General features: G+C 42.2%; 1 protein-coding gene across 1 annotated transcript; it reads right to left on the minus strand.

Moving 5' to 3' along the window:
* Positions 1 to 5,353: 5,353 nt before the first annotated feature.
* Positions 5,354 to 9,490, minus strand: LOC112235811 (transcription factor Maf). Its single transcript, XM_024404334.2, has one exon. It carries the CDS (start codon positions 9,057 to 9,059, stop codon positions 8,088 to 8,090), a length of 972 nt encoding a protein of 323 aa, XP_024260102.2. The 5' UTR covers positions 9,060 to 9,490; the 3' UTR covers positions 5,354 to 8,087.
* Between the last annotated feature and the right edge of the window lie 6,266 nt (positions 9,491 to 15,756).

A 15,756-nucleotide genomic window follows, 5' to 3' on the forward strand; every position in this document is an offset into this window, starting at 1 on the left:
GGCCCTTGCTCTGGGCACAACAGCCACCACAGCAGAAGCAGCACACACCCTCCTTCTCACACACACCCTCCTCCTCACACACACCCTCCTCCTCACACATAACCATCGGAGTGAAGGAATTAAAGAGGCTCTTCGTCTGTGTAATAGGGCAACACATCATCACTTGCACATTGGAGGTTATTTGGGTGAATTATTGAAGAAGCTTGTTAAGGGTAGAGCCTCGCAAGCCTGCCTGGTCCTACAGCGAACATTCATGTAAGCTTGCGAGTCTATGTCAGGGTGGATGCTTCCGTTTTACTATCAATGAAAAAATGCAATGATTCTGTTAGTTTCATTTCAAGTAACTCATTTGTATGCGTTTAACAGTGATAAAACGGTACCTGCTTAGTTTTAACAGATACTATGAGGAGATACAATGCAAACTGTTTCATCAATGTGAGAAGATCATGAATATAAACTGGAGGTGTCATGAATAAATATGCACCCCCCTCCCCAACATGAACAATATTTTCACATAACCATCCCCTTGTACTGTAAAAAAAAAAAAAATGGCACCCCCCCTCATGAAATGATCTCTAAAACAATGATTACCACCACAAATAACAATAACTGTAGCAATCCTGTGTTGATAAATGTTGATATCGTATCGACTTGCCCACTTCAGCATGGTACTGTGGCACAGTCAATGCCATGCAGGGCAACAGGCCAGAAGGTTGAGGTTTCTCTGACCATCACGGATGAGCTCTCGCTCCCTGCCTGTTTCATTGCACTATGATCAGCGCCGGCTGCAGACAATGATCAGCTAGGGGGAAATCAGATATTCAACATTTTGCTGCTATATTTATAATTATTATAAATATATGCAACGATTTTTCACTAACAAGTTTCTGTGCCAATGCACCACACACAACCCATGAGCAATTCATAATTACATACCTAGTACTGACTTTGAGCGCTTCATCATGGCTTGGAGGCTGGTATTATATTAGATTGGAGTGGATGAACGTGCGCAGGTAGCCTACAGGAGACTTTTGAAGTAGCCTAATCAGATTGTGACTGGTTGTGTTTATGCCATCCATAAAAGGTAATACATTTCAAAAGTGAAAAAACAAATATTTATGCTACATTGACACGTTAGGTTGTAGGTCAAGGAATAGCCGCTTGAATCGGAAAATAGGCAGAACATGTGTTGAGCTTTGTTGAATAACTGGGCCTGCTGGGAGCATAGGTCTATGTCGTTACACTATATAGAACGACCTGGGAGAATGATGATCGGCAACAGACAGCGCATCGGTATCAGAAGTAAAAATCCAGCCAGACTGGCCTGTACTGTGCCTTTCTAGACCTTATCATCTGTCGAGACACACAACTGATCCAAATGGAATGAAATGTTCAAATCACAGGGCTTTTGCGGCATAATTGAAATGACATTTTCACTGCAGTTTACAGCCTAGCGTAGAATTGTACTCACTTGAAAACAATAATGCCAATATGAATTGCATTGTGGTGTTGTAAGCTGGTCTAGGTAGAATAATTATATTGTCCCTAAGGCCATACACAAGTAATTAACTGTATAACATATCTATTTATTTATAAAGTGAGGCAAGGCAGCATTTAAAAAGAAAATCCTAATAAAAAATCTAATTAATGTTGTACCCCTTCAAATAATAACAAACAACCTTTGTACAACACCTAGGGACCTCACCAAGAGATTTCAGCCTTTTAGTATTGTAGCGAACGGTGGGGCAGGGAATACAACTCGGGTTGCTGGCGTGAAAGACAAACACCCTACGCATCGTGGCAGTAGGGTTTAACCCACATGCTGGGAATTGTAACATGGCTCATATAGCAAGTTTTTCTTCACTGCCCCCTCCGTACTTGATGGCACATCCCTGTGCTTCGACTACTCAACCCCCTAGCACGGCCACCATCCCACTTCTGAGACCAGTGTTCCAAACGGCAGGACAAGGAAGCGAAACCAGGTCACTGGCATGAACACCCGATGCATCGTGCCAATAGGGTTCACTCACATGGTAGGAATAGTATAATTACATTTGAGTCATTTAGCAGTCGCTATTATCCCGAGCAACTTACAGGAGCAATTAGGGTTAAGTGCCATGCTCAAGGGCACATCAACAGATTTTTCACCTAGTCAACTCGAGATTTGAACCAGCAACCTTTCAGTTACTGGCCCAACGCTCTTAACCGCGAGGCTACCTGCCACTCTCATCACAGCTCATATAGCGAGGATTGTGACAGTATAATGGTTTTGGAATGACAATCACAGGAACCAGGGTTTGAGTCCCAGTCAGGGTTCCTCCCTAATCCACTATATTGATGTCAGGTGTTGGAAAGCACCATTGAAAGCACCATTGAAAGCATGTCCCAGACGGATTTTAGTCACAGTACATTTGTGTTAGGCTAGCAGTGTTTCTGTCAGGTTTCTGTACTGCACATGAGATGGCAGAGTATACAAAACAAATGTGCACCTGATTGATACAAATATTCATGATATCATTCTGCGAGGTAGGCCTACTTTGCATTCAGCATTTAATTGGAAAAGTTTTTGAAAAAATAAGTTGTGTCAAATTGGCTGGAAGTCCTTTGGGTGGTGGACCATTCTTGATACACATGGGAAACTGTTGAGCATGAAAAACCCAGCAGGGATGCAGTTCTTGACACAGTCAAATCGGTGCGCCTGTCTCCTACTACCCTCTGAATGGCACACATACACAATCCATGTCTCAATTGTCTCAAGGCTTTAAAATCCTTCTTTAATTTTTCTCCTCCCTTTTATCTACATTGATTGAAGTGGATTTAACAGATGACATCAATAAGGAATCCTAGTTTTCACCCTGGTTCACCTGGTCAGTCTATGTCATGGAAAGAGCAGGTGTTCCTAAAGTTTTGTACACTCAGTATCTCTCTTACTTTTAGAAGTGTTAACTTCAGGCTGACTAATAACATCTATTGAGTTGCAATGCCCGAAAATGGAATATCCAAATCAACTTAAATCATAGACAAAATGGGTTTTGCAGCAACACAATTCCAAAGGAACGTTGCAGCTACGTTTTTTCCTTTCATTGTTTGCGATTCACAAATGATTATTTTGATTCTCATGATTCGATTCACCGCAATTTAAACAAACCACAATTACCACAGTCAAAAATAATGATTTAAAAATAATAGTTTCATATGAATTAAATGAATCACAAAAAAAGATATATATATTCTGAGAAATGTGAAGAGGGGTGTCTGTTATATAGTCATTTAAATCTGTATGGCCTAAACAAGATCAATAGGGGATATTATTTTACTGCGTGTCTCATGTCTTTACTGTTCTTTCATGCACAATGATGCACCTGACCTCTCCGCTGCCTATCAGCTATTCCTCTTTGTTCTTGTGGATTTCTGTAGAAAATTGGTGCAGATTTCAATTACTTGATGTGTAGTATGATTGCTAGTTAACCTATTGCAGATCTGGACAAACGATCCACCTACCACTATTGTCCCTATGGATAGAGGGCAGGATAGCGTTGACTGTATAGTAAGCGTGCAGAAAAGCGTAGTGCATAAGGGAAGTACCAAAACACCTTTATAGTGGGGGACACATGCAAGAAGATGAGGAAATGTGGCTATATGGAAAAAATTATATAGTAAAACCTGCAAAATGGGGAATGTAAACCACAGAAAAAAATGCATTACCTCCCCTGTGCCCAATAAAAAAATCACACAACACTCCTACCCCAGTAACCTCCCACCCCAGTAACCTCCCACCCCAGTAACCTCCCGCCCCAGTAACCTCCCACCCCAGTAACCTCCCGCCCCAGTAACCTCCCACCCCAGTAACCTCCCACCCCAGTAACCTCCCGCCCCAGTAACCTCCCGCCCCAGTAACCGCCCGCCCCAGTAACCTCCCACCCCAGTAACCTCCCACCACAGTAACCTCCCACCCCAGTAACCTCCCACCCCAGTAACCTCCCACCATAGTAACCTCCCACCCCAGTAACCTCCCACCCCAGTAACCTCCCGCCCCAGTAACCTCGTACCCCAGTAACCTCGTACCCCAGTAACCTCGTACCCCAGTAACCTCCCACCCCAGTAACCTCCCACCCCAGTAATCTCCCACCCCAGTAATCTCCCACCCAGTAATCAGTAATCTCCCACCCCAGTAATCTCCCACCCCAGTAATCTCCCACCCCAGTAATCTCCCACCCCAGTAACCTCCCACCCCAGTAATCTCCCACCCCAGTAATCTCCCACCCCAGTAACCTCCCACCCCAGTAATCTCCCACCCCAGTAATCTCCCACCCCAGTAACCTCCCACCCAATTAAATTTCTAACTGTCCCTTAAAAGAGACATCAACCACTATAAAGGTGATTTAACAATTATGTTAAGATGACCACACCCCCCCTCATCCATGTTCAGAGTATACATGCATGTACACACTCGCACATACACATGCAAAACCTTCCATTCACACCTTAATGTGCATACTGCTGCATTGGTGTGCTGCTAAAAATGAAAAGGAAAGAGAGTGAGATTTAATTTAATCCCTAAAATGCTGTCTTGTTCACACTGTCACATCTCTGTTCTCATTAACCAATTGTTGTAGAACACTAAAACAAAATGCCCTCCATTCTCCTACACAAGTCTCTTTGACAGTTTGATATGACAAAGACATTGAGAGGGATCTTCAGTTACTGTCCCCTTGGGGACACTAAGATTAAGATCCATCCTCAGAAGAGGTCTCAAAGGTCATAAGGTGAACGCCAAACCAACAGCGGGTTGGGAGAAGCGCTACTGTGCCTCATCTGCCCATGCCTACCCCGGTGACTCATTATGCATCGCCCTGGCACCGTCTCCTACACCCCCTCACATGCACGACAGAGTCCGCTTCACCTGCTGTGTGTACCCATGTCTTTCGGAGCATGGTCTGTTCTCTGTTCTAGGCCAAATGCAAGGGGGGAGGAGGACAGGGAGGAAAGAATGGTGAAAAGGGGTACATAGGGATTGGGCTGTTGCAGAATACACACAAACACACGCACATGGAATGTCACACACACATGGATATCTATAGAAACACAGGAACATATGAGTATAGTCTCACAAAAATAGTCACACACAAGCACATATTTGGCATATAGACATAGACGTGTGCACCCACACACAGACACAGACAAACACACACGAATGCAAGGACATACTTCCATTTCCCTACTAACATGTGGAACTACAACAAGTCCAGATGTTCCCAAAATCATAAATGTGCAAATAATATAGTTTTGCATGAAAGCACAACAAAAAGTAAGCTCACCTTTTTGTTATGAATCATTCAAATGGAGGATGAAATGCAACACTTCAGTTTTAATAAAACGTGTAATCATAATGTACAATGCACACACATATGCTACTGGCATTGTACTAAGCTTTACATCAATGACATGAATGATAGATTGATATTGAAGATAATTATGGAATGTAAATACATACCCAGGAGGCTTGATCCATGGCAGATAACGTTGACTCTAACCTCAAATATACCTTTCATTTTGTTTATTCAAATTGAGGGATTTTTTTAATGTGAAATGGTATTTAGTTCAAATAAATATTGAACAGTGAAACAAAGTCTAATTAGTAATGAGATTCTCTACCCTACACCTTTCTTTCTTTTTAAATAAAACATGAATAACTTTGTAGTAATACTATTACTACTGACCTGTAAAGATGCTCGCAGAAATGTTAAGGTGCATCACTTCCAAATGGATTTTTATCTCTAACAAAAATACATTGTCTATGTATTTTCAAAGTTAAATTGTGTTCCACATTTAAGATGTTGTTTGAGGTTTTGAATGAGGCTCATATTAGACAGGGTTGCTACCTAGCCAAACAAATTGTTACTGATGTGATTATCTGGCATGTGTCATGCCTCCTTCCATCTGCACAGATGAAGACAAATCCCACAGACTAGAACAACTTCAGGAGAATTTGACGAAAACGGATGGATACCAATTCATATATAGCGTACTTTAAGTCAATCCCCCAAATGTAACTCCTCGTGTCTATTCCCATTAACATGAACTTCTCTGGGTTTGTTTGTGAAATCCACATTCCATCATTATCTCTGCAGGTCTATGTCAAGAGAAAACGGAGAAGCTTAATGAAAGGCCGATTACATACATTTATTGCATTTCATTTAATTGTAAGAAATTGAGAAAAAAAATGAGCACATATGAACATCACATAATATGGTTAGTGAGGGAAATAATTTTGCACAGCAAAATATATAAGAGGAAAGTTTAATTAACATATGTCTTAAAGATTTATTGATGAATGGTATCTCCCCATTTTGTACAAGCAGGGTGTCAATCCCTGTCTATTTAACAATGTCCAGACATTATTGATTATAATAATATTATTGCCTTGGAAATAATGAGTTTGTTTGAGCCAAAAAATAATCTAATACTGATTGACAACAAACTATTAAAATTAAGTTATCCAGCAATGCCAAAAATGATCTATCTGCGTTTTTGAATTAGCTTAATCGAGTAACCATTCTGTGATATATTGCAGACTACATTTTAGTGCAATTCAGTCCAAAATGCATTATCAAAATGCAGGGTTCACGCTGACTTAGGGCTGAAGTTTCTCCTTATTTAATACTTTGGTTTAAAATACAGTGAGTGGTAGGTGAAGACAAACACTACTACAGCTGTCAAACTACTGCTTAAACTGCAAGAACATGCTGCAAAAAGCACTGCTTATGCATGGAAACAATACTGTTCAATTGTATAAAATGAAGCCGCCCCAACCTCTCCTACCCAATGACAGGAAAACAATTTAGTGCACAGGACTTTATGAAACCTACAGCTAAATGATCCTAATAATCTACATCACATTCTTCTTTAAATGTCAACTTGTAGCACATCCATATTTTCTTTTAGATTTACAAAGTATAACTACTGTAGGTCTACATATACTTAAATTATAATCCATAGTCTTCCAGAGTTGTTAAACGCACAGGGATGTTTTTATTTTATTTTTAAATACACAAACTGCTTTTAAGCAACATACAGTTTAGTCCCATATAGGGATAGATAATTCATTTTAGAATAGTTGAGGTCCTTTTTGCTCCCTCGCTACATGGATACCGCCGACCATCTTCCATCAGGAATGCGTCATACTGTATAGAAATGGGCGCTTAGTCGTATCATTCAACACAGTTGAAATGCACTTACACGGGAAGGGGGGTGGAGAGTCCTTGTCACTTTTTTGTTGCTGTCCCAAAAAAGTGATCAGGTCATAAAACAAGTATGAATGCCATGCTGGAGTCATCCGATAAAAGTACATTTTCAAGCACAAAAAGGAAATAAAACCCGTACATGTCCAGCATGCAGGCCAGTTCAATAACATATCTCTTTTAAAATAATGGATATTGTTTCTTATGAGTAATATAGTCTGTTTGTTGCTTAACACAAAATAGCAAGCATAACGCATGAGATGAGGTGGGGTATAATGGCAGGCTCGCAGTCCTCCGAGTTTGGCAGAACAAAAACAGAAAGGGAAAAAGGCCAAACAAGTCTTCTTACTGTAGATGGATGCAGTTTTTGACCGGTATTTGTACACGGATTTCAAAGTCGAAAGGTGAAAAAAGGCAAGTCGATGAACTTCCAAGAGGTATACTTAGTGCTTGCATGCACACATAGTATACAGCAACATTGTAAAGTTAACAAATAATAAATGATAGTTCATATTCAAAACACTGCAAGTCAAATGAACAATGATGAAAAAGAGCTTGACAAAAATATGCATCAAATAATAAGAATGGTAGCAAAAAAAAGATGATGGCAGGTTTCAGTTTCTACTCCAAAATGAAGGGCAATTATGACAAAGTTCCATCTTTCTATTGCAAGCCCCAAAACTCAAAACCGTTATTTGACAGACTGTTGTCAAAAAAATTAAAACCGAAAAAAATGTTTGCAAATTAGTTTTCTTGGTCTAGAAAGCCCCATTACAAAAAAAAATCACAATGAAAACTTTTTAATGAGGGAACTGACAAACTCAGTTTTCATGATAATGTCGAGACTCACATGAAAAACTCCGGGGAGGAAGGGTTGTTGTCACTGCTGGATCCATTTTCTCTGAAGCCGTTGCTGATGAGCTTCTCATATTTTTCTTTGTATGCGTCCCTCTCCCGGGCCAGCCTGGAGATCTCCGCCTTGAGGTGGTCGACTTGCTGGACGAGCTGCGTCTTCTCGCCCTCCAGGACGTGCCGTTGCTGCACCCGCTTGTAGCGGCAGGACTGCGCATAGCCTCTGTTCTTTAGGGTCCTCCTCTTCTGTTTCAGCCGGATCACTTCTTCCTTGCTGACTCCCCGTAGCTGCCGGTTGAGCTCCCGCACCGACATGCCCACCAGCTGGTCGTCCGAAAACCGGTCGTCCAAATGTCCCATGTGTGGGTGGTTTCCTCCGGAGCTGCCGTTGGACGAGACCCCAGGTGATTGGTGATGGTGGCCGCCGTTGTGGAGGTGATGGTGGTGGTGGGGCCCCCCGTTCTGGGCTGCTGCGGCGGCGATAACTGCGGACACCACAGCCGCGGCAGAGCCCATCTCTTCCCCGCCCATGGTGCCTCCTCCTCCGGCTCCGCCGGCAAACTGCTGCCCTCTAGCATAGCCATCGAAGGACTGGAGCTGGTGACTGCTGTTGATCAGCGCCTCAACTGCGTCTTCGGGGCTGAAGCCCAGCGCCTCCGGATTCAACTGCGGTTGATAACCGGACATCCAGTAGAAATCCTCCAAGTGTGCCTTCTGTTCGCTCCCCGACCCCGGACTGGGCGACGAGAAGCTTGGAGAAGGGGGCACCGAGCTGCAAGGCGTGCTCATCGGGGTGGAAGACAAGGATCCCCCGGCGATAAGGCGGCTGCACTGGCTGATGTTGCGATCGGGCTCCACCGGCTCCTTTTTCACTTCAAACTTCATCAGATCGAAGTCATTAACATATTCCATGGCCAAGGGACTGGTGGGCAGGTCGGAGTTGCTCATTGCCAGTTCTGATGCCATCCTCTTGCTGCCGACAGTCCTCCAAAGGGGGTGAAGAGCAGCTGTCAAACTGGGTTGGTTTGGAAGAACGTGAGCCAGTTTGCTTTTTAAGCGTATTTGTCTTAAAGTGAAAAAATAGGTTTTCAATGTCCTTTTTGCAGCGACGTGTTCCCAACTGTAAATTAATAGTTTTCTTTTCAGAGTCTATTGCACAGACGCACCAGAGCCGTGCAGGCGAGTTGCGGAGTCCTCTTTCAGCATGAGAAATTCGGCGAATTTGTATTTTTAACATTTAACACATTACTGTTTCTTCATGGATAGGCCTACATTGCGTAAAGCGGAGAGGGTGAATTGTCGAAGGAGAGGGGTAAATGTAGCCTCGCACGTAAAATGCCTCTGACTTGTAGGCGATTTTTTAGAAGGATCACACAGCAGATGAGTTTAAAAGCATTGCAGAGTTTTATAGCCGCCCTGACGTCAGGTTGGAAATGGGAAATTGACTCGGACGAAGAGCCAATGGGCTCGCACAATCTATGGGCTAATTAACATATTAGTACAGAAACAAAACTTTTCTAAACTGTCAAAGGCTATCAGCTGACTGTCAGCTGCAACTCAACCTATTAACTCTTTCGCCTCTCCATATATATTATTTTAATGGCCATTTATTCTACCATTTGGCCAAAAAAATAACCGTTCAATTATCTCACTGCGCTCATGGTGGGGAAAGGACAGTAGGCTGTGTGCACATTATGGTTCGATTTAGTGTTATTGCAAGTGGCAATGGTAACATTTTAATATCCAAATGTAAATTGCAATATGCAAATTATGAAGTTATTGAAGCAATAATATATATTATTAGTTGTTGTCATGAAATAAATGCGTAATAACGCTTTTGTATGGTTGTAGGATTTATATTAGTTTCAAAAGTATCAAAACATAGTATTCATGATTTATTATGTGCAAATATTGGGGGATGGTTATGCACACGTTTTCACAGTTCGTGTTACTTGAAATTCGAAGTGGTCAAATTTACCATTAGCCTAACCAAAATGCATAAGCATGCATTACAATAATCTTAGTGACATGAACAACAGCGTTGGCTCATACAGTATTGATATGTGACAGAATACAGGAATACATACGATTCTGTTCTGAAGTTCTATGAAATAAAATTACAAAGGATTTGTGGAGAGCAGACATACATCTGCCGTTGTAAAACTCAACAGTGCCACCTTTTGGGGACATTGAAGCACCGTTCTCCTAAATAAACTGCTTCATCTGAAAGAATCATTCACAGCAGAAGCAAAATTAGACCATTTCGCAAGAGACTATTTATTGGAAAGAATAATACTCCAATGTATGTATAAGGTATGGTACATTTGTTTTAGAACGACAGTATGGATACATTGGCAGGGGAATAGCCAAAGGAGTGAATGGTGAATGGTGGCATATCCCGCATGAATCACGTGTCAATTGCGAGTTCTTTTTGGGGAGAAAATATAGGCTACAACATTCCCCACTCCCATCAGCTGTATACACTAGATTGTGTAGAGCATTCGTTACATAAGACAAGTAAACATGTACTTCCTACGTGGTCCTATCAAATCATAATCCCCTCATATAGGCTGCTATTAAGCAGTGGTTACATGGGAGTCATTCACTAATGAACAATGCCTTCCAACCAGGAGATTTTCCTACGTGCATTACAGTGCTATATATATATATTTTAAACTTTATCTAAAGCACTGATTCCGCGGGCCCTGCTCCAAAGTCATACATTAAACCACTCTCTTGTACATTGCACTTTATCTCGACGTTCAGAGGTCAGACATTTCCTCTGGTTTTAATGGACTGCGTGTCATGAGCAACTCACTTGTTGAAGTCTATTGCACAGACGAACTTTAGCCGCGCACGCCAGTTTAATCATGTAGTTTTATACGACACTATCCAGCCAAATTACCCCCCTACAACTATTTTAACAATGCTCACCTACCTACCCTCATTTACTCAGTCTAATCAGTGATATAATGCTTCGTTCACAATTTCTCGTAATTTAGTAAATACCAGCATACGACTGGGAAAAATCCCCTTCAACCCCATCCAACTGGTAATTACTAGAGCCAAAATCGTGTAGGCCTACCATCCGCGTGCTCTGAGTTTCCCACTTGCACCTCTCTGTCGTCATGTGCAAAACATAGCAAAACAATCTCAAGCCTAATGTCCTCCGTGTTTGATGGTGTGTCCCATCAAAACCGGAATGCACCTGACTCATATTTACGACTTGACCATTGTAGTTTACCATCTTCCAATTTGGTTATGAACGCAGCATAACATTGGCTATTTGACAGCAATAGGGACTTCGTTTTCACCAACCAAATTGTTTGACCAGTTTCCCGGTCTAAAACATAGTCTGGTTACTAATGCCACTGCAACAGGTTTGTTGTGTGTTTACCTATACAGTTTGGGCTACTCATAGGCCAACCAACAAATGCAAGCCTGTAAAGTAGGCAAAAAGTATAGAGTAACTCACAGCACCTAACGTCAACTATGGAGATTTGCTACCCTAAAGTCTAGGTGTATGTATTTTGCATTTAGTCTGCAAGTGTAGCCCCACTCGCCTACATTAGTAGCACACACTAAATTATAGGTCAAAAGTCTGGTTTTAGGAAATTGTCGAAAAATGTGGCAATGATACAATATTTAATTACGCATGCCGGTAAATCATGCATAATAACACCGTCCATTGATAAAGTGATCATGTAAGATCCACCACAGGCTTCATACCTCGGACTATTTGGAGGGAAGCTTTTTCTCCGCTTTTGACACGGTGTTGACAAATAGCCGTTTCATGCCTGTGACAAAAAGCCTATAATCATAGTCTCTGTCTCTCTCCAACTCCAAAACTATGATCTCATCCCTAGGACTGAGTATTTTTAGCTTCCCTGGTGCACACAGTGAAATTATATGCCAAATAACTCACGTCCCAGCCGCCAATCTATGTGAAAGAGGACAGTGCCAATCAGTCTGATGTTGTTATAACCGTTCAGCGAGTTCAACGCTTCCCTCTGATCTGGCGGACTCACTAAACACAAATGCTTTGTTTGTAAATGATGTCTGAGGGTTGGACTGTTCCTCTGGCTATCCATAATTTAAAATAACAAGAAAAATGTACAGTTTGTTTCGCTTAATTTAAAAAATGTGACCTTTTTTTTATACATTTACCTTTTATACTAAAGTATATTTTTGCAATTACATTTACTTTTGATACTTAAGTATATATACAACCAAATACTTGCAGACTTTTACACAAGTATTATTTTACAGGGTGACATTCACTTTTACTTGGGTCATTTTCTATAAAGGTATTTGTTTTTAATTTTTACTTGGGTACTTTTTGTAGAGCTTCCTTTGTGTCACCCTCATCACACACCCCCTTGTCCTCTCTCTCTCTCTCTCTCTCTCTCTCTCTCTCTCTCTCTCTCTTCTCTATCCCTCTCCTCACCATATTCACTAATGTAGTCTTTGTCTAAACTCAGTGTGGGGGTGCTTCCAATGTATGAGAAAGCTCATTGCACAATAACCCGTTTGATGAGTTGAAGTCATTGAAACGCCATCCCTGATTAAGTTTAGTCACCTGACAATGACAACACAAAACCACAGTGTTACTCAAGTGAAATACCAATGATCTACAAACACAATCACACACAAGGCCCTATCACACAGACTTTGGCAATACAGTGAAGTCAAATAGTGGAGATAGGAATTAGTCAAGTAGAGATAGCCTAGGACTCATCCTGTTGCTATGTCACTGTGGGATGTGGATCAATGCGTGTTTAGAATGTTACCATCTGAACTTTGTTTATTGGCGATGAGTCAAGGGGTCAAAGGTGGGATTAAATCCCCTTGCCCTGATATCTGTGGGATCATGGTCAATGGAAAATCCCCCTGTTAGCTGTCATACTGTACCTGTCTAACTCATAATCACTATGACGACTCATGTCAATGGTTTTTGATTCGTCATTCAGGTGGGATGATGCTGATCCCTACAGATCGTTTAAGATGAACAGAGCTTGTGTACGTTTTCATAGGAATCATTACAAGGCTAAAATAGGTGACAGTATGGATTTCATATAGCAATGCCCCAGATACCTTCTGCAGTAGGACTTATTCCCCTGTCATTTGATAATGTTGTTATTGGCAACACACATATGTTATTTTTTCTTCACATTAACAAAGGTTACCATGCAGCTTTTGTTAGTTGGTCCAAGGTAGTGTGTGCCCAAGGCAAGCCAAGACGAAGGTGTTGATATCTAATCAATCTCTTGAAAAGATTTAAAACAGGATATTTCAAGTGGAGATAAAACCAGATAACACCACAGCCCTGTATATACTGTACAGGCATAGATCCAGACAAGGAGAGACATGGAAACTTGTGTGGTTTTACCTCTGTAGATTGTTGTCCACTAACTCATTTTGAAAACAGAAGGTATTAGTTTTTCACTTTTTCATTCAGGCAGTTTTATGTAGTGTTGTCTTTCTGTCTGTCTGGCTGGCTTTGAGTGTGTCTCTCTCTCTCTCTCTCTCTCTCTCTCTCTCTCTGTGTGTGTGTGTGTGTGTGTGTGCATGCATGTGTGTGTGTTTGTTGGTTTTACAAATGGTAGAAAACATTTGCCTGCTTTTCTTTCTCAGCCACATATAAAACAGTTATGTGAAGGAGAAATGAAAGAGGAAATCTTACCTGAAGTTTGGAACGGAAGTTGACTGATTGGCACTGTCCTCTTTCACATAGATTGGCGGCTGGGACATGAGTTATTTGGCATATCATTACACTGTGTGTACCCGGGAAGCTAAAAATACTCAGTCCTAGGGATGAGATCATAGTCTTGGAGTTGGAGAGAGACAGGGACTATGATTATAGGCTTTTGTCACAGGCATGAAACAACTATTTGACAACGCCGTGTCAAAAGCGGAGACAAAGCTTCTCTCCAAATAGTCAGAGGTATGAAGCCTGTGGTGGATCTTACATGATCACTTTATCAATGGATGGTAAAGTACAGACACCCCAAAAACTACTTAAGTTGCACTGTAAAGTATTTGGACTTAAGTACTTTAGACCACTGACAGAATGGGACGTAGAGGGACAGAGGGAGACAACGTGAGACAGAGAGGGACAGAGAGGGTAGTCAGGAGGCACAGTGATACACAGGAGCTTGGTCTTTAGGATGTGGCTAGCAAACACTAACACTATCTGACCACAGCAACAGCAGAGAGAAAGGGAGAGAGAAAGAGGGATTCAACTGTTCTTAATATCTTACTGAAATGCATACAATATTAGGTTAGTGAAATGGTTATTGATAGGATGCATAATGCATTCATGTTGAAAGAAGAAGACAGTAGACAGTGCCAGTATGCTGCTTCAGGTCTTTGACATAGTCATTGTCACTAATAGTGGGCAAGAACTTATCAGCAAGACATTTTCATAGAGATTCAATTGTAAACAGCATGAAAGTCACAAAGAAATTATGAGACTGATTGTGAAAGAGTGATTACACAAAACGTTTTATAATACTGCTTCAATAAGGGGACAGGGCGAGACCCAGATGCAGACACGGGAGGCAGATGGTTCGAGTCTCTGATATTTATTATAATCCAAGGGGCAGGCAAGATAATGGTGGTGGACAGGCAAAAGATCAGAGTCCAGGAGGTACAGAGTGGCAGGCAGACTCGAGGTCAGGGCAGGGCAGGCAGTATGGTCGGTGAAAAACCCCAGCCCCACCTCGGAAGCATCGACCTCAACCACAAACTGACGAGTTGGGTCCGGATGGATGAGGATGGGGGCAGTAGTGAATCGCTGCTTTAGATCCCCTAAAGCCTTGTCCGCTGCTGGATATGGGCTGGGGACAATCCACCACCGCTCTCACCTTTTCCGGATCCATCTGAACATTCCCTTCAGTGATGATGTATCCCAGAAAGGAGATAGTGGAGCGGTGGAACTTGCACTTCTCAGCTTTTACAAACAACTGATTTTCCAGGAGGCGCTGAAGGACCTGTCGAGCATGGAGAATGTGTTCCTGGGCAGAATGAGAGAAAACCAGGATGTCGTCGAGGTAGACAAAAACAAAACGATTCAATATGTCCCGGAGCACATCATTGACCAGGGCCTGGAAGACAGCGGGTGCGTTGGTGAGTCCAAACAACATGACCAGGTGCTCATAGCTTTCAACACTGCCAGTGGACACTGTCTTCCCCTCGTCTCCTTCGTGTATCCTCACAAGGTGGTAGGCATTCCGAAGGTCCAGTTTGGAAAAGATGGTAGCCCCCTGGAGAAGTTTGAAAGCCGAGGAGAGGAGTGGTAGAGGGTACCAATTTTCGATCGTAACATCATTGAGACCCCGGTAATCAATACATGGATGCAGGGTCTTGTTCTTCTTCCCCACAAAGAAGAATCATGCTCCAGCAGGAGAGGCAGAAGGATGAACACTCCCAAAAGCCAGAGAGTCCTCGATGTACTCTTCCATGGCATTGGTCTCAGGACCAGAGAGATACACATGACATCTTCCACATCATAGTGGATTGTTGCTCCCAAACTGCCGTAGCCCAGGATTGCGCCCTTCTCGACATTAGCGTAATAATATACGCTATCTTCGACCAATCAGAAGGGACCGAAGATGGCTGCAGCTCAAAAATGAGGGACCACTGAAAAAGAAAACCCCGGTAG

Source organism: Oncorhynchus tshawytscha, linkage group LG04 (assembly GCF_018296145.1).
Source record: "Oncorhynchus tshawytscha isolate Ot180627B linkage group LG04, Otsh_v2.0, whole genome shotgun sequence".
Classification (NCBI taxonomy): Eukaryota; Metazoa; Chordata; class Actinopteri; order Salmoniformes; family Salmonidae; genus Oncorhynchus; species Oncorhynchus tshawytscha.